The following is a 28,000-nucleotide window of genomic DNA, read 5'->3' as shown; positions in this document are numbered from 1 at the left end:
GTGAAATTAAAGTGTATTTTATTTAACCCAGTATGTCCAAAATATTGTCATTTCAACACGTAATCAATATAAAGTAACTAATGATATATTTTACATTCTTTTTTTTTATACTAACTTCAAATTCTAGTGTGTATTTGACACTTAAAGCACATCTCAATTCAAACCAGCCACATTTCAAGTGTTCAACAGCCAAACTGTCCAGCGGCTGCCATATTGGACAGCACAGGTCTAGATTTAAGAAATCAGTAGAGAAAATAATGCAGATTAAATTTAATAGTAGTGCTGAGGCTGAGAAATTTCAATCCAATTAACATAGTTTGTTCCAGCGATGAGAAATCAGTAGGCCATGTACCAGATTTAATGGCAGACTTACGGGGGAAAAGAGTAGTGTAGCAGGCTGAACAGTGACCCCCAAAGATTTCAGGTCCTCATCCTTGGAATTTGTACATTTTTTCACTTTGCGGATGTGACTAAAGATCGTTACATGGGCAGATTATTTTTGACCATCCAGGTGGACCCTAAATCCAATCGCTAGTGTCCTAATGAGGGACAGGCAGAAGGGGACTTGGTACATACAGGAGAGGCAGCCACGTGGCCACGGAGGCAGAGACAGGAGTTGTGGGGCCACAATCAAGGAACGTCGAGAGCCACCAGAAGCTTTTAGAGGCAACAACTAGAGCTTCCAGAAGGAGCATGGTTCAGATACCTGATTTCAGCCCAATCATCCTACTTTTGGATTTCAGACCTCCAAACTGTGAGAAAATAAATTTCTAATGTTTTAACCACCAAGTTTGTGGTGATTTGTTACAAGAGCCCTGGAAAACTATTATCAGCAACGGGCTGCATCTCCATTTGCCATATCACGGTTGAATTACAACCACAGGTAGGCTACAAATAAAGCAATCTATCAAAAGGTCAACAAGCGCATTTTTTGAGGAACACTGGGCTGTACAGAACTTGAACAATAAGGAGCGTACTGTGTATCTTACGACTCGTCATTTCTGTGCCACACACCTTTTATGTCCGCACAGTCTCGAGTAAGTGTGTGGGTGAGAGACCCAGTCCTGGTCTGTCTTGTATCTTTAGCACCCAGCACAGAGCCTGGCACACAGGACACTCATTTTGAATGAAGGGGACTTTGGGCCTCAACTTCCCCCAGCACAATAGGGTTGGAGGAATGGGATGGGCTCCCTAGAAAGGCAGGGCTGGTGCCAGATGCTGTTAGAGCACCTACTGTGTGCAAGACCAGGGTGGGGGCAGAGTCAGATTCAGGGAGTCAGGTATGGGACCCCCCCAGGCTTCGAGGCTACTCAGAAAATTAGTCCAGAGATGGGGTGCTGTGGAACCGCTGCAGAGACTGAAGCCAATGACACAGCAAGGCCTATTAGGGCTGGAGCCCTTCCCCTAGCCTCTCCCGTCCCTCATTCCTGCAGAGCAAAGGGCCTCTCTGGGACTAGGAGAGCCCAGGTGTGACTCCGTCACAGCTACTGTAGAGTTTCAGCCCTCCATCCCTCCACATGAGCCCCCCATTCTATGTCTGGGTCAGGGGCCTGGGCGTAGAGTGGGAGGTGCCCCCCTCTGCCCCAAGTCTGGATGACTCTGAGCAAGTTACCTTCCCCTTCAGCTCCAATGTCTCCTCTCTGGGGCAACCGTGGCCCAACCTACCCCGTAGCCCAACTAGCCACAGACCATATGGAGGCTCTCCCCCACTGCCCTTCATATCCTGTCACCGATTTGCAGGACTGAGCCCTAGCCTGTCACTTGCTCCCTCTAGATTCTCCCTTCTCCTCTCTGAAATAGGCAATTAAGTGACTTGCCGGGTTTCCACAGCAAGAATTGGCCAGATTGGTTTGGGCCCTGGAAGTCAATGAGGGAGATTCCAGACTCAACCTGACCAGAATCTGGCAGCCAGGTCCGGGACCCGGACAGACGAAAACCCTCTGGGCCCCAACCCCAGTCCACACAAAACACGTCTGCTTGATGCCTGTAACTGTATCCCACAACTCTGTAGTACACATCTTGAAAGCAGGGACCAGAAGACCTCTGCTCTTTGCTCACTGATGAGGCCACAGTGAGGGCTCAGCCAGAATATAGTAGGAACTCAAGAATCTGTTTAATGAGCAAAACCACTTGCCTATCTTTTACAAAGGCCAGGCTCTCCCTGCCTTTGCTCACCCTGTCCCTCCATCACTGGCACACAGCCTATCTGATCACACCCAGGGGGAAAGGCTTCAAACTCAGCAGGGTGTGATCCTGGCTCCATGGCAACGGGGGCACCTGGTCCATCCTCCTTGGGGTGGGAGAGAGCACAATAGGCAGAGGGCAAGTTCACCTTCAGCCCTCAGCCCTATTATCTCCCGTGAGGACCTCCCTGGTGGGCAATGAACTCTGTGTGCCCTCCCCAGCCTGGGTTGAGAGTTAAGAAAATAAGGGGATTAAGGAAGCACCAAAGGCAAGTCCTCTCTTGTAACAGTATCAGACAGCTGTTTCAAAATATATTAGATTTGGTTTTTATTGTCGAGCACACATATCAGGGCAAAGTGCTGCACACACAACTACAAATCATTTTTGGGAAAAAAGCTGTAAAAAAAATAAAACTGCAAATGCTTTAGGTATGCAGTCCCAACTTGAATCCATACTGTCAAAGGAGCTCTGGCCCCCGAGAGGGGCTTCTTGATGGTGGCTGCCCCAGATTTCTGCTGCCTCAGACCTGGGCCTCTATAAGACAAGGCCCCCTGGGGTGGTGGCAGCCTGGGGACTGGGAAGGCCTCTGCTCTCAGCAGGCCTGGGTCTCAGCCATGGCTGGCAAAGACATTCCTAATGAATCTAGATCATCAAAACCTTGCAACCTTCAAGGATCTGAGTAGGTGGGAACTGCCAAAAACTTTATTATCTTTTTCTTTTTATTACTTCTGAAAAGCCCCTTCCCCAGCTCCCACGCCCCTGAGGCAGAGGAGGCACCAACCCAGTCTGCAGACCTGAGCTCTGGCCTTGGATGCATGCTACAGGCAGACAGAGCGGGTGGGCAGGCACCTTCCTATGGGGATGACATGGAGAGAAGGCCAAAGCTGGCCAAAGTAGGAGAAAGGAAAGGGTTAGGAAAAAGTCAGGAGACCAAAGGAAAAAATAAAACTCAAAAACAAAACAAAAACCCTACCACACACCACAACAATTTTCCATACCCCAAATGCTAGACTTGGAAGAACACCAGTCCCTCTAGCTAGAAACAATTCCTAAAACTGCCCCAACATGGTAAGTCTAACTGTTCCGTACAATCGCACGCGTATGCCTGAAAGCAGCAACCCAGCAAAGAGGCGTGCTCTTGGGAAGAAAGGTCAGGACCACTGTAGCCAGCCCCTCAGCAGTTCAGGGACCTGTGGGCAGAGCAGGCCAATGGGTGTGGACGAAGCCTGGGGGAGGGGGTCAGCCAATAGCTTTGGGGTGGCAGAGAACTGTTTAAACCTCCACCCAGTCATCCTGAACAACTCTGCTGCAGGAAGAAGAGCGTATTTGCGTGAGCTTCCAGGGCCTGGAGAATGGGTGAGAGGTGGGAGGACAGCAGGCCTCCTGCAGAACCAACAAGGTGCATGAGACCTCAACCCAGCAAACAAACATTGGGGGTGGGGGCAGAAGACTGAACTTCATTTACAACACTGAGAAGATTTACATTTAAAGCAAAACAAGAATTTTCTTAACCAAAACATTTTGTTGCTTTTAAATAAACCCAGCCTGACACAGCCCCACTTGAGGACAGCTGCTCCCCACACCCCTACTGGCCACTCCAGCGTGAGCTTCTGTCCCCTATAGATGCCTACAGCCTTTCCATTTTGTAGGAAAACCAAGAACATGAGAATCAGGTCCCAGCCAATTCTGTTCTTCAGCCTTAACAGGCAACAAACCCGAGGAAAAAATGTAAGGATCAAAAAAACAAAAAACAAAAAATGAAAACAAAAACCAAAAAACCGAAATGAACAAGAGGAGGGGGCAGCTACGTGAAGATTAACCAGAGTTCCCAGGAGGGCACGGCAAGCCTCAGTGCCTCCGCATCTTCACCTTTCGGGCGGGGCTGCCTGCCGCCTCCGAGCAGTCCTCCCCAGACTCGTAGGACTTGCGCCAGTAGTTCTCAGAGCTGAAGCTACTCCTCCGACGGTGCGTGGGCAGCAGCACGGAGCGCCGGTTCTCTTCCTTGTCCATTTCCAGGATCCGAGGCCTGCAAGGGAAGGGGTGGGTGGAAGCGTTCCCTCACATCTCTCTCTGCGTCTGGGTCGAGCCCTCACCACCCGTGCGACAGCGCACTGCAGCTCAGCGGTTCTCCAGGAGGGGCGGTAATGGTGGAAACACCGGCATCGTCTCTTTGCCCATGAAGTGCAGTGGCCACACACCTAGTCTTTGAAACACCTCTGCCTAGCTGAGTCCAGTACCCCAGGACACCACCAAGGCTGCCGGACTGGAGGCAGCCTTCCCCAGCACAGCCTCAAGGCCCTGCACGCTCCTGCTGTCACCTCCACTTCTCAGCCCTCCTTTCTGTCCCCGCGCTCTGCCCACCTGCTCTGCTCACCAACTCCACTAGCCCCTGACCAGCAAGCTCTTCCTGCCTCAGGGTTTCAGCCCAGTATCTTTTGCCTAGATGGGCCTTCACGTACGGCTTCCTCATCCTTCTCTTTCCAGCTTAAACACTTCCCCAACCCCTCTGAAATGGCTTCCTGCTCTGCTATCTTCCACGTCCTCAGCTTCCCTCCTAACATTTAAGTATAACCCATAAGAGCATTTGCCTGGGTGGACTGAACGAGGGAAGTCACGGGAAGCCCACACAGCCTTCCCGCTTGTCAGAATCTCGGCCCAACCCCTGCTCTCTGGGGCTACAGACAGCTGGTCATGGGTTAGGTGGGAATGCCACCAATGCCACTGACCTAGAAGCAGACACAGGGCTTGGAAAGGTGGTCAGTGCCGGGCTCCGAATCACCACTGCAGGCTTCCCCCACCCATGTCACCCTCCAGCCAGGCCATGGGGCTGCTTTGCCAGCCTTTGTTGAAGGTCCTGAGCCGAGTACCTGTGGGCAGCATCAGGGTCTGCCTTGCGATGGGACCGCTTGGGTTTCAGAGCAGGGTCCCTGATGTTTCCCGAAAGACGATCTGAAGCATAGCTGGGTGGTAACACAGAACTGCTCAGGGACTTTGTTTCCAACCGGGGTGCGTCTAATCTTGTCCTGCAAAGGAAATATGCAAGGGGTCACCAGTGGGCCTCTGGGGAGGGTGTGGGCCCCATCAGACCAATTCTCTGGCCAGGCAGAGGGGAGCCAACAGTCTCTGCTCTGTGCCTCAGCTTCCTCAGGGTTCAACTAAGTCTGGCTGACTTGCAAAGACCCGCCTTTTTAAGTTCAAGCTTAGGAGTAGGAACAGGTACATTTCTGTTTGGAGACCCCTAGTGACAGGGATCTGCTGACCCAGGGCTCTCTTTCAGCTGGACAAGCAGCCCCATCACCCGACTCCAGCCCAGAGGCTCTCCTGGGGATTCTACTCCACCTGCCAGAGTACTGAGGGCCCCCAAATACTCCAGCAGATGCCTTCATCCTTCCTGAAATAGCAAGACAGGAAGGAAGGTCCCCCTGGTCCAGGCCTACGAAAGGGAAAAGAGGCTCTCCTACTCTCTCACACAGGAACACTAAGGTTGTGGCAGAGCCAAGAAAGCCCAGGCCCAACTCAACATTCACATACCTGGCTCTGATCCCACCACAGCCACCTGGCAGCTTCTGCTGGTTACAGGATGCTAACCAAGTCAAGGCCAAAGGGCTTTTGAAGGCAAAATCCCCACTGAGCATCAGGCATGAGTTTTAAGGAACACACTGCCCAGTAAAGGGAAACTGCAAGTATGGACAGGGGAGAGGGAGAAGGCAAGCAGGGAGGTAGTCCAGGGCAGTGACCAGAGTCCTTTATTGAAGCCAGGCCAGAAGGAAGCCAGCCTGGGAAACCTCAAAGAAACCCCGAGGCTTTCTGCGTGATACAGAGAAGGCTGGCAAGTCAGGCTGGTGGCAGCAAGGAGCAGGAGAGAAGCCTGGGGTGGGGAGGGATGGGGACACATCTGGCAGAAGGCCCTGAAGGCACCCTTCCCAGAGGCAGCTGTGCACAAAATAGTCACTTGGTTGTGAGGAAGGTGCTGTGGTCAGAGCAGAGCATCCTCACAAGAACACTGCAGGGAAGATAGCAGAAGGGCACTCTGAGAGCTGCCCTGGCCTAGGCCGCATGGTGTTCTTGGTAACAACTGCATGCAAACCTCACAAGGTCCCTCTTCCTACCCGACTAGCTGACCTGCTTAAATAGATAGGGAAAACTAGGTCCCAAAGGTTACGGTAAGTCACAGGTCCTGGAAGTTGTGGGAGAAAGGTTTAAGCCCAGCTGAGACTCCAACCAAGCCTGACAAGCAGGAACCACAGGGCTCTGACCCTGGGCAGGGGTCTTTCTCCGAAGCCAGCAAGTGGTGCCTTCTAGCTGGGAACCAACATTCCAACACGCCCAAGCCCAAAGTGGTGGGCAGACCAGCAGGGCAAGTTTCCCTGCCCGTTTGCTTTGGCCTTATGGAGAGGGAAGCCAGGAATGGTCAGCTGTACTGACTGGCCCACCAGTCTCGGCCTCCACTCTGAGCCCTCTAGGCTCAGGGAACCAGGACCCACCTAGCAACAAAAGGAAGATGATCCAGCCCTAATGGTTGCTGTCCTTTTCTGGGCCTATTTCTCCATCAAAGCAAAGTAGGGAGAAATGTGGCTGGCCCTAGGGCCTCTTCCAGTTCGAAGGGTCTAGAAATCAAGTGGCCTCCTTCAAGGCTAGGAGTTTTTTTTTTTTTTTTTAAAGATTTTATTTATTTACTTGAGAAGGGGAGGGAGAGAGAGAGAAAGGGAGGGAGGAAGGGAGAAAAGCAGACTCCCTGCTCACCAGGAAGTCACACTCGATTCCAGGACCCAGAGATCATGACTTGAGCTGAAGGCAGATACTTAACCGACTGAGCCACCCAGGCGCCCCCTCAAGGCTAGGATTCTTGAGAGGGCTAACAAGAAGAGGTGGTGCTAGGCAACACCCAGACACGAGGGTGGGAATTAGAAATCACCGAAGCCCAAGGATCTCTTCTTTACCAGGCCAGGCTTCATCCCCCACCCCACCCCCCCGCCCCCAACCCTTCCTGGTTGAGAGGTCCAGGTGGCAGAGAGCAGACTAAGTAAGACATGAGCCATTCAGCTTGGCTTAGAGGCCTTCAAGGGTGTGAAGACTTATGGAGAAAAGTCCCCCGCTGGCACAGTGGAGCTAACTCCAATGCTAAGACCCCACAGGTACCAGAAGCACACGCTCAGGGCAGGAAAACCGCTGCAGGATGAAAAAGCCCCAGTGAAGCCCTGGTGGGCAAGGCCCAGCAGCCAGCAGCTGTTTCCTCAGACGACTAATGGATGGCAAGAGAGCCAAGAGCCGAGCCACCAAGGGAAGAGCCTGGCCCACGCACCTCTGGGGCTGGAAAACACTGAGCACATCCTGCCTCGCAGGCAGAGCCGGCACACACCGATCCCTGGAGGGGCCCCCACCCTTCTTGAGCTGCCTTCTTGGGCGGCCAGCCTGGGCAGCCAGGGGCAGTGGTAGTGGCCCCCCATCATGGGTGTAGGGCTGCTGGAGAGGCTAGGGAGACAGGTGGGACCAGCTGAGACTAGATAGGCCAAGGACACAGACTGGCTCTGCTTCTAACTGCCTGAAGGAGGGGAAGGGTGTCGTTCTGCACATGACAGTACGACTGCCATCAGGAGGCAGCCCCCAAGAGAAGGGATGATCAGAGGTGGCCCTACTAAAAACCCTGCCTCCTGTACTCACTTTGGGAACACTATAAGCTCTGGGGCCCCAAAGTGCTCCTGACACACTCCCTGGGGCTATCACAAGTACATCTCAGAATAGCTGGAGAAGTTCCTGCCCTCCCTCCACTTCCAAAAAGCTACCATTGCTGCAGGAAGCCAGGTTAAAGCAAGATCCCAAACCCAGTGCCCACTGGCAGCTTAATTTCTGAGAACGACCCTCTTAAAAGGCAGCTAGCTTCCAAGGAGCAGGGTAGGCCCCTCAGGGTTCAGCAAACAGTTCCACAAACTTGGAAGTCAGGAAGTTCTAGCAGTAAGGGCTGGGCCTGGGCCTCCTCAGGTGGCAAGAAAAACAGAGACCTGCCTTATAGATCTGAGTCAACATCCCAGGGGTTACAGCAAGGTACCCCAGGTATGTGAGGTCACCCACGGTGTCAGGACAGCCCCCAGGACAAAGCAGGGATCGAGCACAGGTACTGGGGAAGCCAGAACAAAGGGAGGATGACTGAGCATTAATATTAACACACCATGTGACCTGAGGGCGAAGGGAGGGAGCTGACCATCCAAGGAGCCGTCCTTCCTTTATCATTTACTGAACCCTCTAATCCTCCGGAGAAGCTGTGAGGAGGATTATTCCCACTGTAAGGAAGTAATGCTAAACTGGAGACAAAGTCACTGGCCTAAGTCACACAGCTACCGTCCCATGATAGCCTCTGAAGCCCAGGTGGGCTCTCTGTACTGCAACAGAGCAGAGTGCTGTCCGGCAGACCACCATTTCTGGGAGATCAGGAACCAGTCTGCACCTCAGGCCAACCATCCCACAAGTCGTGGCTCCATCCTCACACCAAGCACCCTGTGCTTACAAAGCCTGACTTTCCTGATGGAGCAGAGAGGCAGTGCGGCAGGCCTGTCTGAGCACCCCTTGTCTACTGAGTGAGCCGGGCCTCTAGGTCTAAGCTCCAGCACCTGAGTGTCAGACTCCCACAGATCGCAGACCTGTACCGTTGTCTCTCCCGCAACAGTACCCACCCTCTCCTGACATCACTCCCCATCTTCCACCAAACTCCCTCCAACATCACACCTCGCTGCCTGCAAGACAGTTTTTTGGTAAAAGATTTTATTTATTTGACAGAGAGAGACAGCGAGAGAGGGAACACAAGCAAGGGCAGTAGGAGAGGGAGAAGCAGGATTCCCGCCGCGCAGGGAGCCCGATGCGGGGCTCGATCCCAGGACCCTGGGACCATGACCTGAGCCGAAGGCAGACGCTTAACGGCTGAGCCACCCAGGCACCCCCTGCAAGACAGTTCTGACCATAGCAGGCTTCTACACCAGTCTCAGGAGAACCTAAAAGGCACATGAGGGCTATAACCCAAAGAGAGGGCACCCCAAGCCCATGATCCTAGCAGGGCCTCCAGAAGACCTCCATACCCAGGCCTGCAAGATAACCAGGCCCCAAGAGCCTCTCCAAATCGTTCAGCTGGATTACCAACATGTCATACCACATACTTGTGAGCCCGTGCTCCACAGATGACAGCTAGACAACAAGGCCAGCATCACGGGTGCCCAGGAATCCCCAGTTCAGGTCTGGTAAGGTACTGATATCCTCCACAACACCAGACGCCCAGACAACAAGCTTGTTTTCCCCAGCCTTGGCCAGTGAACAACCTATCTCCAGGTTTCCCTTTCCTCTCACTCACTGTGCCTGGACTCACACCTTACCTCGACTGGACACAACCTTCCTCATCCCCTACCCCTGACTCTTCAAAATCAGAGGGAAAATATGGTGAGGAAGGAGCTAGGAGAAGCAGGCACAGCATTTCTGAATTTAACCACCCCTAGCACCACCACTGCCCCACCACCACTGCCCCAATTTATAGGTGAGAACACAGGACTCAGGTAAAAAAACCTGTCTTCAGTGAAGATGGGGCAGAGGCAGGTCGGCAGCCTAAGCCAGCTTCATCCCATCTTACTGCTCCCCCATTCTTTCTGCAGGGTAAATACACATGGACACACTCACTCACTGGACCAGGAAACAAAGGTGGGCGAATCCTTGGCCCAGGGGACGAGAATCATGGAGACAGAAGCAATGGCACGGGTCTCGGTGGGGGCAATGTCTCAGGCTGAGTCAGGAAAACCAAGAGCTGGCCACTCCTACTCCCCTGAGGGATGAAGCCCAGAATGCACCCTCCATTCTCACCCTCCGCTCATACACACAGAGCCTCATACTTGGACTACTCTGCTTTCAGGAAAAGTCTCCTCCTGACCCCCTGGAATCCCTTGGTCTGAAGGACCAAATAAGCCATTTAGCTCAGCCTCCTACAAACAGTCTCTCTCATACAAATCCCTCACCCCGCTTCCTGGCACACACCCCACCTGCCTTGGTTAACGTTTGGCAAACGAACCTGTAGCTGCTCTTCTCAGCTTCAACCCACTGAGCTGAGCTCACTTAACCAAAAGCAAAGAAATGGGCTATTAACACTACCTCGAGCCACTTTATCTGACTAACTGGAGAGGTGAGCCATGCAGGAATACAAGGTCTTGTAGGCAGACCTAGGGCAGCCCTGGTGCCTCCTGAAGACCAAGGGACCGGGTGCCCTGGCCACCAACTGAAGGTCCTGAAGGCCCACAAGCCATCTCCTGATGATCAGGTGTTGAGCTAAGACCTCCTTCCCACACCTCCCCTCAACTACAGAGATCATCTATACTACACGCCTTCTAACCTTTGAGCTTACCGGTTTTTTTAGAAGAATTTTTATTTAATTGAGAGAGAGAGAGAGAACACACATGCAAGAGAAAATGAGCACGGGGAGGGGCAGAGAGAGAAGCAGACTCTCACTTAGCAGGGAGCCCGACGTGGGGCTCGATCCCAGGAGCCTGGGATCATGACCTGACCCAAAGGCAGACGCTTGACTGACTGAGCCACCCCGGCGCCCAGAGCTTACTGTTTCTGCCTGGCCAGCAATTTCTAAGCTCAGCAGCCAGATCTACCAATTCTGTCCCAACCACCCCCAACCCCAAGCTGGATGTAATTTTTAAATTTTTGTTTGTTGTTGCTGTTGTAGCTTCCTGGGTTCCAGCAAATATACTTCATGCTTTTAAGACCGTTTATACTCTGCTTGCGTTGTACTGGCATGCAAAATGCCAATCTGCTATGTACCAGCAGACCCGGGTTCAAGATCTTACTCAGCCCTTTACTGGTTGTGCCCCTGAACAGATTATAACACTAAGCTGCAGCGCAAGGATTCCACTCATGGGGAAACTCTCAGGTGGTCACTCCCAGCCTCCCAGGCCACCCTGTGAGAAACAACGGTGTCACACACATGAAGACTCAGCGACAACCACATTCAAAGGTGCCATGTTCTGTTGAAGCAAAAAGCACTTGGTGGCCACCCACCCATGTCCCCCCATGAGGCGCTTACAAGGACTGTCCCAGCTCTGACTGACCTGAGCTGGTGACAGAGCCCCTCAGGCCCTCCCACAACAGCCTGTGTAATTTTTATCCAAACTTAAGAGAAGGCAGGACTGGCTCCATCTCCTCTGCCTATGAGGAGCAGGGCCAGGAGATTCCGCCCACCTATACACGGCCTCACCAGCAAGCAAGTCACCCAGGTACCCGTCAAGGCCACACCCTTGATATCTAGGCAGTGCCTGGGCTGGGCTGCTCCCTTTTCCATCCTGTCGCCAGCTTGTCCTTTTCCAAGACAAGCCCGTACAGTTACTGTGGAGCAGCTCCTCATTCACCTGTGTTGTCGTCTGGTAAGTCCTCTGGACCGGGTCTCAGTGCCGGCCCTGGATGAACAGAGCCCCCGCCCCCACAGAATGCAGATGTGGAGACTGACAATGGAAGTATGTGGGCTATAACAGTCTAAAGGGGAAAGGGGTACACTGAGAGGGCCACAGCTATGTGTGTGATGCTTCCTGCAAGTAAAAATGGTCAACACCTGAGCCTCGAAGGATGGCTAGGTCAACCAACTTTCACTGTGCATATGTGGGTCATCTGCAGGGTAGGATGTGGAGGGTAAGATGAACATGTTAGATGGGAAAACATTCCCAACAGAGGCCACACACTGCTGCAAGAGCCCAGGATGCAAGTCCATGGACCATACTAGGAGCTGCAAGTACTTTCATCTAAGTGTGGAGAACAAGTCAACAAGGAAAACTCTCAAGAGGTTAGGCGGGATGGACAGCCAAAGCCCAGCAGGAGCCTGGCTTTTATCTTGGGCCTCTTATCTAGTCCCCTGAGTTGTCTCCCTACAGCTGGGCAGTAGTCTAGCTCAGTTGAGCTGGGGAAGCTGAGGGCCCTCCTTCCACTCCACTCCAGCCCCCTCACACCAAAGCTTGTGTTTCTATTCTCTAACCCAGTCTGTGGTTAGCTCCTGGGCCCGTTCAAGTCAAAAGGTCAAAGAGCATCGGTCACCCACCAACAGTCATTCTCTAAGGTCAGACCACTGCCAGGGGTCCGGCTGGCCAAAGAGATTCTGGGGGACCTGGTTAACAGTGTAGGCTCCTAGTTCCACTGAGAAGCATCCAACCCAACCAGCCTGGGAAGTCGAATAAAAGAGCCACCACTGCAAAAGAAACAAACAGCTGGAAGAACGACATGACACTCCAGCTATGGCCACTTCATTTGCACCTCCAGTGAAAATTTCCCTGGGATAAGCTACTTTGAGAGGCTTGAGGGAACACCTGGGAAGTTGCTGCTCTGGTTTTATACCACTCTGGGGGTTCCTCTCCAAGCTTCCGGCCTAGGTGGGCCACTTGTCCCTGGCTGTAGTTGGAAGTGCCAGGACAGCCTAGGAAGAAATGACTGGGGAGAAGAGGCCAGAAGGGAGCTACACTCTGGGCTGCATCACTTCCGTGTTCTGGGTTTTGGCCTGTGCTGGGAACCACAGGAAAAGGAAGTAGAAATGCAGATAAAAACCCTTCTTCTGATGGATTCTGGGAATATCCTTAGGCTCGAGGCGAGACGCTGCCAGCTCCTGAATGGACCCATCTGCAGCTCCCACATGTGCGTGGTGCTCTGCCTGCACCCCAGCATTGTCCTTCAGGGCTCTATCATTTCCATTCTACACAGGTACAGCACTCAAAGTTTTGACTTGACAAAGTGGCAGAGCCATGCCAAAGAGACTTCATCCACCACATTTTGGAGTTCTAGACCCAAAAGACCAAGATGCTCAAGTTATAGACTGAAGTTAAAAAGATGGCAAGCCAGAAAGTAAGGACGTACATAAAAAAAAGAGAGAGAACTCCTAATGGCCAAAGCTGGAGTAACTGGAGCATAAAACAAATACCCATAAATTCACACTGATGTAAGTAAACACCTGAATAAAGAAATAAACAATGAAGGACAAGAAGAAACAAAATGTCTTTGCTGAAGAATTCCAAATAACTTGGGAGGCAACTCCCCACTCAGGGACGTGGAGCGAACTCCCCACTCCTTATGTGTGGGCTGCACGTAGCAACTTCTGTCCTAAAAGAGGGGAAATTGTAACTTTAGAGTGAACACACCCTCAGCCAGGTGTTCACGGTCAATATCAACAGTGAGAAGTCCTGTGCCCTGGATATGACTGAAGAGAAGGGTTTTTTTTTAACTCTGTGGTCTTCTTCCCCCAAGCCCCAAACCCTAGTTAAACCATGAGAAAAATGCCAAATTCCAAGAAGAGATATTCTACAAAATATCTGACCAGTCAGTGTCATCACGAGTAAGACAAGTCTGAAAAACCATCGCAGCCAAGAGGAGCCAAAGGTAACATGACAACTAAATGTAAGGTAGGGTCTTGGAACAGAAAAGGTATGTTTAGAAGAGAGGAAGGAAATCCAAATAAACAGGAACTTCAGTTAATAACAATGTATCGATATTGCTTTCCTGACTGAAACGTATCTTGCTAATATAAGACACAAGATCCAGGAAGTGCTGTGCACTCCGTGCTATCTTTACAATTTTCTGTAAAATCTAAAGCTATTCTAAAAAATGATGTTTGTTTTAATTAAAAAAGAAAAAAGATGGCAAGCTATAGGACATTGTGTTCTAGCTTGGGCGGGGCGGGGGTGGTGGAGGGGAAGCACTGGTTCTGCTCTCCTGACGTCTATACAACACTGGACAATCATCTAGCCTCCAAAGACAAGCTTGTCTTGACCTAGCATGTTTGGCCCAGTCCATTCACCCCATGAGCAGAAAACCAGAAGTGCTGAAGAGGCCAGGTCTGATGATGTTGGTCAGTACATCCCTGACGCCCTGGCCAGAGAGGAGGGACAGCCACAAGCTATGCGACTGCTAAACACTGCAGCCTAACCTCCCACCTTCGTTTCCTCTTCTCACTCCCTGCCCCTCCCAGAAGTGAAAACCCAGGCATTTTTAAAGCAGGCTGCTAAGGCGCAGTCTAAAAATAGTCAGCAAGATCACATGCGACAAATCAGAACCAAAGAGATGGGGAAAGAGAGAGGGGGAGGGGAAGTCTGGAAGAGGGGTCCCCAAATATTGCCTCAAGACTGTGTCCATAAACACTGGGAGCATGTGCTTTTGCTCAGCCCCCAACTCCCTAGTTAAGCAGCCACAGAACTTAATTTTCCAATGAAGAAAAGAGAAAACAGCTTTTTCCTCAAAGAGTTAAAATCAAAAAGTATGAGACCTGATAGCTTTTTCCTCTCCCAGGCTTCATGCTGCTATGCTACTGATACAGAGGAGCCAAGCTCTAAGGGAATCCAGACCTACATCTCCAGACAGGCCTGCAGGTGCCAGACACCGGGGCACTTACTTCCTGAGGATGATGACCGCTCTGCGCTCCTTGATGTCCTGAGGCCGTATGCAGTGAGTGATTTCATCAGCAGCATATCCACTGAAAATAAACACAGAGCATATGAGCTTGGAAAGTGAACAGACAATCAAGGTTCCTACAGGGTAAAGAGAGAGAAATATGGTCCAGGTCTTATGGCCACCTCCGCCCTGCTATTTTGAGAGATTCGAGGATCTACATGGAAAGGGAAATCACCTGTTAAGCTCTAAGATGCCCCACTCAAGAACAAAACCTGGGATGAGGCAAAGGCCGGATGGAAGGCAGAAACGACAGCAGCCATCTCCCCACACGAGCCAAGAGCCCTTTTTTTACAGGGCCCCCAAGAAGGTAACCTTTAGTCACTCCGGAGGCAGCTACAGTGACTCAGGCCAGACCTTGGTGAGAAGACAAGAACTGCATATCCTCCTCTTCCTCCCTCCCTGCCCCTTCAGCACGAAGAGGAAGCCAAGGCAGACACTGACAGCCCTGAGTCACCAGAGAGAACTAAGGCTGCAATGATCAAAAAGAGAATTTGTCTACTTGAAAACAAGCTTTCAAAAACCTCCATTTGGGGAGATCCAAAAATCTTGAAGACAGCTGTGTTTGGGATATTTTAAGAATTCCCATCACACTCAAATATCTATTTATTTTCATCAAGTTACACGATTTAAAAAACTGCTTAGACCAATGAATGTGGGTAGATGACTGTCCTCTTCACAGCTAACGTCTTTACGATCTGAAACTCTGGAAGCAAACTCAGCATCCTGAGCCTCCTCACATGCCCTCACCGGGAGCATGGCACCCAAGAGGCACTCCCACCCCAGGTTCCTCCACTGAGCTGAGTACACAGCCAGACACATGCTCAGCCACAGGCAGTAGTGGGAGGTGAACACCTCAGCCTTGTCTTGCTCAGCTTTTCCCTGGCCACCCCACGACCGCAAATCTTCCTCTCCACAGGTGCTCATCAGCTCCCTTCTCAAGCGCAGCTATAAAGACACCCATATAACTGTTAGAAACATTGCAAGCCTGGGAGGAACTCCTCAAAATGGCCAGGTTGCCCCATGGGGCAAGAACTAGAAGCAAGACAAAAAATAAGAAGTCCAAGAGGGAAAACTCCTCTGATTTGAGGCCATGCTGGGAGAGACAAAACCTTTATTATTACTTTTTTAAAGGTTTTATTTATTTGTCAGAGAGAGAGACGCACACACACACACAAACACTACGCACGCGTGCGCGCACACACAAACGGGGAGTGGCAGACAGAGGGAGCAGCAGGCAGAGGGAGAAGTAGGCTCCCTGCCAAGCATGGAGCTTGATGCAGCACTCAATCCCAGGACTTTGGGATCATGACCTAAGCAGAAGGCAGACCCTTAACAGACTGAGCCACCCAGGCATCCCCAGAACCTTTATTTTAAAGATTTCCTCTCTGAGCTGCTCCTAGACCATGGTTTTCAGTTTTCTGTGAACATCGGTCCAAGAAGAGACTATGGACAAATGCCCACAATCAAATCAATGTGGAAAATATTGAAGAGTTTAAAAAAGTGTGACTATGTTAAGGGATCTGAGAATTTCTACAGCAAAAGAATCTGCTGACTGTCTGAGCACAGACCAAAGAACCTTCTCTCAAATAACACCTATTAATATCTGTAGGCCTACAGTGAGAAATGCCACACAGAGAGAGAGGAGTTGAAGAGACATCAGTGAGAACCTGAGTTTTGTTGCCTACTAGCGTTGTGACCTTACGGAAGTCACTTGCTGGGGGCCTAACCCTATTTCTTCACCTCTAGTAAGGACAGTAGGTTATGGGTGTTCACTTTGTTATGCTTTACAATTTAGGTATTCTTTTATGACCACTAATGACAACGAAACTTTATATCTTATTTGAGAGACAGACACACACATACACACAACACACACACAGATGCACAAGGTGGGGGGCAGTAGATGGAGAGAATCCCAAGCGGACTCTGCACTGAGCACAAAGCCCAACACGGAGCTTGATCTCACGTCCCTGAGATCGAGACCTGAGCTGAAATCAAGAGTCAGATGCTTAACCTCCTGAGCCACCCAGGTGCCCCAACGATAAGATTTTAAAAAGGGGGACACTGCCTCTTCCCTTGCAGGCAGAATTAAAGAGTTCTACGACTACGTGGTTGGCACCCCTGGAACCTATAGGGCTGTTGTGGGAATTAAGTGAGATAACGCAGTGTGCCTGGCACAGCATTCCTGTTTACTAAGCACAGGATACAACCCAGAGGGCCCTGGACCACCCCGGGGCAAGCTAGAGACTTGGGTTCAGTACCCGCCAAGGAAATGTGATCTGGGTTCCTCTTGCAGGGATCCACCAACAGAAAAGGCTTCATGGCCCTAATCCCAGAGCTAGTTCCAGAGCTCGTTCTAGGCTCCTGTCACTCCACACTGGGAGAATGCAGGTGTGGGGTGCAAGAAAGTCCTGTATAAACACAGGACTTCCCCCCAAAGAGCTAGGTCTAATTCTCCAAAGGTAATCCAAGGCACATTTGTAAGGCCTGAACCTGCAGTACTAGCCACAGGCAACCTCTCCTACTGTTAATAAGAATCAATCTGTTTGACATGGCTACAGGCACCTGGGGCCCTTACCTCCCATCTTCAACAAGGAACCACTCCCCTTAATGCAGAAGGAGTAAACCCAGATGTCTGTCAAACCTTAACTGCCCCTACCTCCCAAAGGGCTCCAGAATTTTCCCACTGAGCCCAGGCCTCAGAAGAACTAGTGCAGGGGCGCCTGGGTGGCTCAGTCGTCTGCCTTTGGCTCAGGGCGTGATCCCGGCGTTATGGGATCCAGCCCCGCATTGGGCTCCTCTGTTGGAAGGCTGCTTCTTCCTCTCCCACTCCCTCTGGTTGTGTTCCCTCTCTCTCTGGCTGTCTCTGTCAAATAAATAAAATCTTAAAAAAAAAAAAGAACTAGTGCAGAGGTAAGACCACATGGACCCTCAGAAATGACTGTGGTCCTGAATGCATCTGAACAGCTCATTAGCACTGGCCTTCTAGAACTTCCTGGCAGCTGTGACACAGCCCACTGACCCCTCCTCAGTACCCCAGGCTCCTCTGGGAGCAGCAGCCTCTAAGCCCTAGCCAAGGGAAGCTCTTCTGGCTAAACTTCAACAGAAAATGTCCAGCAGAGACCACAGAGAATTATTTACTGCTAAGGTACCTACTTACTACAAGAGAAACTGTCTGAAAGTACCAGTCTGCCAGCCTGAAACTTAATATGCCCTGGGTCCAGCCCTGCCCTCGGCATGAAGAAAAGTCCCAGTGCCTCCTGCTCTTTGTTTTCCCAGGGAAGGGAAAGGAGGAAATACTTCATTCTGGTCAGCCTCCTGCTCCCTGCCCGGGCTGAGCCCTCTCAAGCTCCCCCCATCCCACATAGCAGTGACCAGCACGCAGAAGCATCAAGAGTGACAGACCTGGCTCTGTCACCCACAAGCCCTATGCCTTACAGTGATTCTTAAAGAGTCTTTCTTCTCCCCAGGGAAGCTTTCCTCAAATCCCCCAGGATGGGTTTCCCCCACACCAACCACCCACCCACCCACCCACCCCTCTCTACTACTACGTTTGGCCTTGCGGAAATTGTGTTTTCCCTGTAAGACAAAGTGCTGCAAAGGTCTTATTCATCTCTGCACTCTGTGGACGCTAAAATGAAATGTTGAGCTCAACTGTTCTGTTTCTCCATCTACAAAGCAGATCTCACAGCAAATCCTTCTTCAGAGGATTAGATGCAGGTTAAACGAGGAGTCTGAAAAACTCCAGGGGACTGTGCAGGACTGTACATCTCTCCTCTAGGGAATAGTTTTGGAGACAGTATTAAGGCAAATTTCCAAGACAGCTATCTTCCCCATCTACTCTGTGCCTTGCCCAGGACAAAACAGACCCAGAGGTGGAAGGACTGCCAAGATCACCAGGACTGCCTGACAGCTTCCCTTCAGCTACAGCTCCTGCTCTGGGCAGCCCCTAAAAGCCTGCCTCACGCCTCTAATGGGCCCACAGGACTAAGAAACTTAGGCTTTGGGGAACAGCAGGCCAGCCACCCGGGCACAAGGGTGGGATTGGGAGCTCACACTCATTACAACCAGACCCAGCCTTCTAAGACGACACATGGCCTAACTTTATGAGAAGTCCTGGGACTTTATAAATACAGAAGGAAGGTCAACCTGTTCCAGGTCCCAATTCTCTACACATCAAGGTATAGAGAGTAGCTAAGGACAGAAAGCAGCTCATCTCCAGAGACATTTTACCTAAACTTCAAGCATTCAACAGTGTGAAAGAAATTCAATCTTCTGTAACAACTCTATGTCATCAATATAGCCCATTCTGCAGAGGAAAACTAAGGCCCAGAGAACTTAAGTTACTCACCCAAAGTCAAACAGCTAAAGTGATGACAGTGGAACTCTAATCAAACTCTTGATTTCAGTATCTACGCTATGCTGGTTTTTGGTTTTTTGGTTGGGGGAGGGGGTAGGTAATAAGGAACAGAGAAAAAAGCCTATCTGTGTTTTCTGGTGACAAGGTCCAATCTATCCTGAAGACCTCGCTGGCCTCAGGAAAGGACATTCAATACCTACCACCCCCAAGAAAGAAGTCTACAAAGATGAGCCCATGTCCCCAGAGAGCTAGCATCCTATCTCAGCAATGGCTGCACACCAACTGCCCAAGCGAAATGTCCAGCCAGCCCTAAAATTTTTACAACCTATTTACTTTCTGCTTGCTCTGAGCTTCATGATTAAGACCATGGTTCACCTGCTAGCTTCCTTCCCCTTGCTGCTTCTGCCTTCTTGTTAGGCCTGGCAGAACCAAGGCCAGTCAATCCCCTTGGCCCAGAGCTCCGCCTGAGAATGCACAGCCCTGACTTCATCCTGAGGTTCCTCCCCCTCCCGTGGAATCAGAAGACTGCACACAAGAGATGTGGCCCAGGACCTATCTGCCCTACTTTCCCAACTATTTTAAGCCAGAAAGCTAAATTTTGCTTTCAAACAGCTGAACAAGATCAGCCCTTAGCCCAGAACGGACCAGAGTGCCCACTCCACCCAATATCAGTTATTACCTAGAAGTCACAGGCTACGCTCAACTCTGCGTGTCCCATGGCTGGGTTTAACAGTCATTTCCAGACGGGTGGTTAAGGCCTGGGTCTCTGGGCATGTGGCCACCACAACCACAGACATGTAGCAGTGATTGAAAGTAGCAGCAAGTAAGCAATTAGTCTTAAGGTAATTATTCTAATTAATCCAACTAAAATGTGTTTTAATCTGCCCATTCACCCTACAGAGAACAGGAAAGGAATGTGGAAAGAAGTGATATGAAAAGAAGGTAAAAAGATACTTATTTCCCTGAAGAACAGCATAAAGAGGGGACCCAACTAGGCCCAACATGGGAAGGTTACAAAAACAACAACAACAAAAAAAACTGGTTTTGGAAAGACATTTAAAACACTTCCAGAAGGGTCTGTGAGGCACTGCTCTAAATGCCCACATTTGGACACTGCTGAGTCAATGTTTGCCACATGCTAATGTCTACACTGACAACTATTAAATATAAAACACTATTCCTGCCATGCAGCCTTGGAACGGGTACAGACTCCACTGCCACCAACAACTGATGTCTGATCAGATGAGAATTACTAAAAACCCTCCCTACCTGCAGAGAACAACTATTTTCATCAGCCCCTGTCTTCCAATCTGCACCTCATCACTTCCGGACTGGGATACATACCAGGAAGTGAAAGAAAGCATCCCCTCTTACCAGCTTGGGGAAGAGCCCAAGCAGCAGTTAAAAAGAGGCACTACTAACAGGCAGGTGTTCACCCACCTGCATGCTAAGTAAACTGAGAGTACTAAGGGAGCAGGTGCTAGAAGATTAAAGTTAGTGGGGGCATCCAGAACCCTAGAGCAGTGGCTCTCAACTGGAATGAGTTCTGCAGCCCCGCCCTGGGACATCTGGTAAAATCTGGAGACATTTTTGGTCACCATGAAGGTGAAACTGCTATTTAATGGACAAAGACCAGAGACGCTGCTAAACATTCTACAATGCACAGACCAGCCCAAAATGTCAATAGTACTACTACAGAGAAGGTCTGATCTAGAGCTTTCCAAGGCATGCCTCGCCAGAATCTCCACTTCAGGTCCAGGCTGAACCTGAGAACTAAAGCAAATTCCATCAGCCTCAAGTAAGCGCCTACCTGCCCCCACCTTACCTATGGCTACTCTCCCTACTCCCACCAAAGCTTCCGTGCCCTCCCTGCTAACTTCTTTACTTGACTAACTTCTAGTCACCTTTCAAGTTCTACCTTATTTCCTTCTAAAAACTTCTAACACTTCAAAATGCTCCCCCCCTTAAAGTACTCCTGCAGTTACTTTCCTGGGCTGTACCTGTCTGTGGCTTCCACTAGGCTGTGAACCTCATGAAGGGAAGAGCCACTTCCCTAGCCCCTTCCCCAACAAGAGAGCAAGGGATCATTAAATGGTTGTGTATGAAAGCAAATACCCATTTAAGTGCCTACCCCTTGCCAGGCTCTGTATAAATCACCAAATCACCACGTTTAGTTCTCATAGGTTTTGTGAGTTGGCATTACCCCCACTTTACCCCCACTTTACACTTTTCAGCTCAGAGAACACCCACAAGGTCCCAAAGCAAATGACAGCCAAGCTGGATTCAAAGCCTGGGGCAGCACTTTTCAGGACATGAGTGAGCCTCCCACATGAACTCCACAGCCAAGTCAGAATCCAGGAGTTGGAAGGGACTGGAAAAGCTTTAGGACTTTACTATTCCAAGGAAAAGATGAAGAGAATTTTCCTGATGATGCAATCCTGTTGCTGATCACTAACAGACCTGCACTTTAAGAACTTGAAACTTCTGCTCTTCAATATGGGGCGGCGGGGTGGGGGTGGGGTTGCTAGGGGAGAGAAAGCCTCAAAGTCACAAACTGTCTCTTATGACCACCCATTACACACCCAACTGCTAGACCTCATGACAACCTTAAAGAGGGGGGGGGGTGCTGGGGGAGGGAAAGCCTCAAAGTCACAAACTGTCTCTTATGATCACCCATTACACACCCAACTGCTAGACCTCCTCCTGACAACCTTAAAGATCTGTGACTCTGTGGAAAATTAACATCCCCTTAGGAGACTCAACGGCCTTTGTGTGAGGTCCTTTTAGCATCAAGAGCCCTTCAACAAAGTCAGACACCAAACTGCCTTGCACAGCAAGCCACTTGTAAGGGTCTGCCCTGGAAATCCCATCTTAAAGGGCTCTACTAAGATATCAATTTGGGAGCACCACTTAGATAGGAGGACAAGCTTGGAAGCCCAAATGACAAAGGGGCACCTGACAGATAAGTGCCCGGCTAAGTTTCAGATGCATAAGGAAGCCCAAGTACTGTTTCTGCTACCACTGACTTCCCAAACTTCCCCATCAGGAGACCCTGGGATATCACAAGGCTCTGCTGCCACCCCCAGATACAGAAGCAGCCTCAGCTATTAAACTCAAACGAGATTGATGACCTGCCTCATATTAAGAGGGCTCCAGGGAACCTACTTCTCCCCAGGACTAGGGCCCATCGCACAGACTTCAGAGGTTAAGCTGCTCACAAAAACTCAGCATGTCCTGATCCTATACTAGAACTTGGTGGTCAAGCAAGTCGCTCTGAGCAGCTGCAGTCTAGAGCTCCTAAGAGGTTTTGGGGATTACTGAAGTACAGTTCTAAGTTACTGATTTTAGGGCTGGAAGTAGGCAGCTTCCAAATAATTTTCTACTTCATATAAACGACAAAGGTGCTCCAGCAGGCCATCTTCTTGGGGGCCAGGGTACCGAGTGAATTCTCAGCAGGATCTGGGACCCAAAAGAGGCCAAGAACCTAAGCTCTGTGGCTGACGCAACTACAAAGCCAAATACCAGGTAAAGAGATCCGCTTTATTTGGTTTCATACGGCCCCAGTAACAGGTAACACATTCTTACGAAGGACCAACAGGCTCTTCTGCAGCCAATAGGGGCTGAATTTTCAGAGTCCGCTGCACTCTATTTCTGCCCCAACCACTCATCTGTTCAACTCCAGAAGTCATTCCCCATGTTTGGAAGAGAGAACATGTATCTCTCAAATACTCTCAGGGACCTTCCTCTGTATTTTCTCTATTAAGAAATCCTTACACGTCCTGTTTAAAAAAAACACCACACAAAAACGGCAGAGTTGGAAAAACTCTCAAATAAGAATTCAACTTTTTTTTTTTAAATGCAGATTTGAAAACAGAGGCCCAGAAAGGAAAAGTGACTTGCTAAAATCACACACAGAAACAGACTCCTAAAATCTCAGCCTTCTAGAAAGATGCCTTTGTATCAATTCTTGGTCAAGTGTGTGTAATCACGCCAAACCTGCCCTCGGGATACAAAATTCTAGATTGGTTCGAGGCTGCTCTCTACTTTCTTACTACACGTTTTAAACACAGACCCCTTTTCCCTCCCCACTCTCCTCCCCCCAAAACCAGGAAAATGGGTCAGAACTGTAATGCGTGGGCTCCTATTTGCTGCTGCCTCCTGGGTGAGGGTGGGCAGCTAAGACAGCAGGAGGCAGGGCCGCCCCCTCCTCCCAGGTGGGTTACCTGAGCACAGTCACGCTTCCCCTGCGCACGGGCAGAGAAAGCACAGGTTCCGACACCCGGATAGGCTTGAACTGGAACTTGCAGCCGAAGCAGAGCGCGGAGTCGCTAAAGAAGGACACGGACACGATGGGGCGCTCGAAGATGTGGATGGGGTCCACGTGAGAAACGATGCAGCCGCCGGGCTGATAGTCGTTGATGACGGCGCTGTTGACGAAGCCCTCCGGGATGACGCGGTGCTCCACCAGCTTCTGGATCACCAGCTGGTGCACCCACTCGGGGATCTCGTCCACATCGCCCGGGGGGTAAAGGCGCTCCTGGCCAGGCCCGCGCTTCTGCAGCTGGGCGCCGTACGTGTAGCCCTCGCCGAAGAAGTACTTGTTGCGCAGCGGGGCCCGGTCCACCGTGTGCTCGTTGTACAGGCCCTTCTCGGCGCGGGACACTACCTCGTCGATGCGGGCCTCGATCTTGGCGCACTCGTCCTGGCTGAAGAGGCGCATCTGGCGAATGCCGCTCTTCACCTTGCGCGCCTCCTCCTCCTTCTGCAGCTGCTGCTCCTCGTAGTCGCTGCGCTCGGGGTCCGAGTCCTCCTGGTACTTGCGCTTAGCCCCGGACACCGGGTAAGGCTCGGCTGCGGCGGCGGCGGCGGCAGCGGCGGCTACGGCGGCGGCGGCGGCGGCCGCTGCCTCCCGGCTGCCCGCCTTATAGTTGTCCCGGGACGTCATGGACTTGAGCTTCTCACGCAGGTCCGTGTAACCGCTGGCGGCCGCCATGGCCCCCGCGACGCTGCTCTAGGGTCCTCCGGGGCGGGAGGGGCGGCCGGGCATGGCTCTCGGAGGACGCGCCCCGGCGCCCCGGGAGTAAAGGGGTTCCTCAGCGCCAGACCCCCATGCGAGACCGGGGGACCCGGCGGGGGGCGTCGAGGGGCAGGGCGCGGTGTCGGGACTCAGGGGCGGCGGGTCATGCAGCGGTGGCGGCAACGGGGCTTCCTCCTCCACCACCTTCTCCACGTCCCAGGGAGCAAGGGCGCCGGCAGCGCCTCATGCCGCGGAGGGCCGCTGCGGAAGACCGACCCGACTCCCAGCCAGACCCTCAGACGCCCGGCCCAGCCCGCACTTTAAAGCGCTCCTCACGACGTCACGGGCCGTCCGCCCGACGTCCGCCAGCGCCGCTCCTCAGCGGGCTCCTCAGCGCGCACGCGCAACGCCGCCGGCCACCGCGGCTCCGCGCGCAACGCGCATGCGCGTGCGTGTAGGCCGGGTCACCAGAGGCGCTGGCGCAAGCGCAGACGGGGACCGCTCGGCGTCCGCCGCCCCTCCCCCACTCACTGAAGGGCTCCGAGGGAGCACCCTCAAATAGCAACCTGCCTCCTTGACGCGTCACCTCCGCGACCGAAGGGCTCCCTCCACAGGGGTGCGCTCACGCTGTCAACGCTGTCGCTATGCTGCGTCACGGCATCGTCCAAATGCTCGAAAACGCCTCAGCCCTCAACGCGCAACCACCGAGGAACCGCCACAACCTAGGCTGCCCCGTCACCGCCCCCTTTGGCGTTTCCAGTTTTTTCATTGGGTCACCGGGCGCGCGCCGGGCGGGCCCAGACGGGAGCTTCCGGAAGTTGGTTCGCATTCATGCCTGTCAATCAAGCGGTCGCCTTGGCTACTGCGTCCGTCACTTAATTAGCTGCGTGGAGGGCGTCGAGGACCCCTGAAGGGTGAATGGGTGGCTATGTAAGTGCCCGAATGTAGACGCCAACGGAGAAAAGCCCTCAGACTCTTCAGGAAACTTCTGAAACCAGCAGAAACTTCTTAAACTGTGGGGCCGAGAGCACCGGGTCCCACCTCTAAGTCCAGACCGCGACGGCCGCAGAGGCTGGACTGACTGAGGGGGCACCTCCCTGCCCCCCACCCCCGCCGCCCGGAGTGGACGTTCCACGAGTCACGTCCCGGTGGCGGCGGGCGCGTGCGCAGCCGCGAGACGCGCGGGGATTTGGCGTCGGTTTTCTTTCGGGTTAGAGATGGGTATAGGGGCTTCTTTTGGGAACGACAGAAGGAAACTGGAGGGGACAAGTGGGCTCGCGGTGAAGGCGAAGCCATAGCTAATGACTAGGGACAGTTCCAAAGTTTTGCAGCAGTGCGGTTGGACAGGGTGCGTGGCGTGGGTAAAGGTGTGGCGGTTCCGCGCAGGGGCGGGTCTCCAGCTAGGGGTTCCTTCTCGAAAACCTCCCGTGGCTCCCAGGATCGAGTTCATCTGTTTTGCTTGGCGTTCAGAGCCTTTGTTTGAGACCTTTCCGGCCTCGCCTCCTCTCCCCTCTCCGCGAACTCCGAGCGCCAGCCTCACTCAGGCATACTTTGTCACGCCTCCTGGCCTTCGCCCAAAGCTGTTTGTTTCTTCCTCCTGAAATGCCAGTTCCTTTCCACCCATCTCCTTCATTTTGATAGTTTGAGGCTCAGCTCACCTCCCTAGCAGCCTTCCCAGATAATCGCTGAAATGAAATGCATCTTTGGTTTCGTGATTTGGCCTCGGCATCGGCCTTCAGCTTCGCCTCCCCCGCCCCCTGCCACTTGCCAAACCACCAGACTGACAGACACAGGTTTGACTCTTGGACCTCCCGACGGGCTGTATGACCCTGGGCAGTGACTTCCCCTCTCTAAACCTCAGTCTTCTGTAAAATGGAATAACCTTAGTAACCCCCCTCATTTGGTAGTTGTGAGAAGGAAACGAAGTCATGTATGTTAAGCAGAGGGGATTCCACACCTGTACTCAGGGTCTCAGTTTCCAAACTGAAGGGCCTACCAGTCTTTGTTGGGGGGTGTGGGTTGTGTCGTTGCTGGGCAAGGCTAGGCCAGCAGGGCCTGTGGGATGGGGAAATCCTGGACACCCGGGACTCTAGTGCTGTCCCCAAGCTCCCTGCTGGGCCACCTTCCTTTCCAAGAAGCAGCAGGTGCAGGGGAAAATGGGGCAGGCACAAATCCTATAGTAAGTTTGGCTCCAGCCCTTTTCTGATGCAGCCTAGTGGGGCACTGGGCAGCTGCAGGTGGTGAGAAGGTGAGCAGTGGGCAAGGCTGTGGTCAGACAGCCTGGGCTCCTGCTGCAGTCGTGCCTCCGCCGTGCTGTGTTAATGCCTGGCAGGGACCCCTTGCCTGCATAATGAGCAGTTGGCCTGTGAGAGCTCAGGCCCTTCAGAAGCCCAGCACCCACCTACCTCTAAACTGCCCCCTAACATGGGGGGCACTGGATTCTGCTCACCTGCTTGATAGGGAGGTCACCATCTCACAGTCGTAAGAAACTGTCCGGAGACTCCTCTGCAGAGCCCAGCTCCCCTCACCCAGGCAAAAGTGAGGATCACCTCTTCTCTACGTCTCAACAACCCCTCCCCTCCCAGACCCCTCATCCAAAGTTTCCGTGTGCTCCTTCCTGACTCTTTCGGAGCCAGAGCTCTCCCTTTGAGCCTCAGTGAGAGCACCAACTCTGGAGCCAGCCTGCCTGTGTTCGAATCTTGGCTAGGCCATTTAGTGGTTACCTGCTTCATCTCTGTGGGCCTGTTTTCCCATATATAAAATGGTGATAATAGTACCCACCTCATTGGAGAAGTATTTTGAGGGTTAAATGGGTCGGTGTATGTACAGTGCCTGGTGCCGAGTAAAAAACTTGATAAGAATTAGCTTTTTAAAGGAAAAAACGTCTTCCCCTACCTTGGACATCCATTTGTATCCTGTGCTGGACATAATGATGACCACTTAGGAAGTATTTGCTCTAAGACCTCTGTCAGTGCTTCCCGTTTACAAAGAAGGCTCAGAGAGGGCAAGAGGCTTGCAAAAGGCCACACAGCTAAACAGCAAACGTGGAATTTGAACACAGGCCTTTCTGGATCCACAGCCTGGGCCTTCAACTACCAAGCGAAGATTCTCTTAATAGGCTTGTGGGTTCTGGGCAGCAGGAGGCACCCCTAGGCAGGGGGAACCAGCAAGGGGAGTATGTGGACACCAGACCCTGACCAAGTCTAGCCACTTGTCCCACATAGTGGATAGCCATGAAGTCCTTCTGGTTACTTTTTGGTGCCCAAATATGGTGCATCCTGCCACACCCATCTGGGACCTTAAGCCTTTACCAGTTGACTTGTCTCGGGCTCCCAGGCCACCTAGACCTTTCTCTCGTATTGCTCTTCCCACACGCTCGGCTGAGAATCCTGAGGCTTGGTCCCTTCTGCTCTGGACCTTCCCACACTTAGTGGAGTTCCTGTCTTTCTAGGTCCTGGCCCAGGTAGAGGGGCCTAGTGTGGTACCCCTACGGTGTCCGAGGGACACAGCAGGGTCTGACTCTCCTGTCACCCCTGACTTTCCACTCGGCCTTGGGGGTATATGACCTCCTTTTACAAGGGCTTGAATTGCTAGGTCCCCAAATCCCAAAGCTCTGGTGTTTCAGTTGTCCAATACTATGTAGCAAACCACCCCCAAAACTTAGATTTCAGCCACCTTTCCAGCTCATAGATCTGGAGCCTCGCCAGGGTGGGCTGGAAGGCTCCTCTCAGTTCCACGCGCATCAGCAGGGCGTCTCAGCCTGGAGGAGCCACGCGCATCAGCAGGGCGTCTCAGCCTGGAGGAGCCACTTCTGAGGGGCCGCACTCCTGGAATCTGAAACCCAAAAGGCCTCTCACCTCTCTCCTGGGCAGACTGACCGCAGCAGGGGTAGCCTGATGGACAATGCACTCTCTCTGGCTCCCTCCACTTCCCTCGCTTCCCAAATCACCTAAGGGCACTGGACTCCTCTCAGTGGGGCAGCTTTG

At 52.1% G+C, this 28,000-nt stretch overlaps 1 protein-coding gene across 1 annotated transcript; it reads right to left on the bottom strand.

The window, feature by feature from the left end:
- Window position 1: 1 nt before the first annotated feature.
- Window positions 2-26,958, bottom strand: ALKBH5 (alkB homolog 5, RNA demethylase). The gene is made up of 4 exons (XM_026521148.4): window positions 23,221-26,958; window positions 14,579-14,659; window positions 5,052-5,207; window positions 2-4,210 (listed from the first exon to the last, which is right to left on the bottom strand). Exons 1-4 carry the CDS (start codon window positions 23,988-23,990, stop codon window positions 4,033-4,035), a joined length of 1,185 nt encoding a protein of 394 aa, XP_026376933.1. The 5' UTR covers window positions 23,991-26,958; the 3' UTR covers window positions 2-4,032.
- Window positions 26,959-28,000: the final 1,042 nt, after the last annotated feature.

Source organism: Ursus arctos, unplaced genomic scaffold (assembly GCF_023065955.2).
Source record: "Ursus arctos isolate Adak ecotype North America unplaced genomic scaffold, UrsArc2.0 scaffold_14, whole genome shotgun sequence".
NCBI lineage: Eukaryota > Metazoa > Chordata > Mammalia > Carnivora > Ursidae > Ursus > Ursus arctos.
This window is presented reverse-complemented; position numbering and strand designations above follow the sequence as displayed.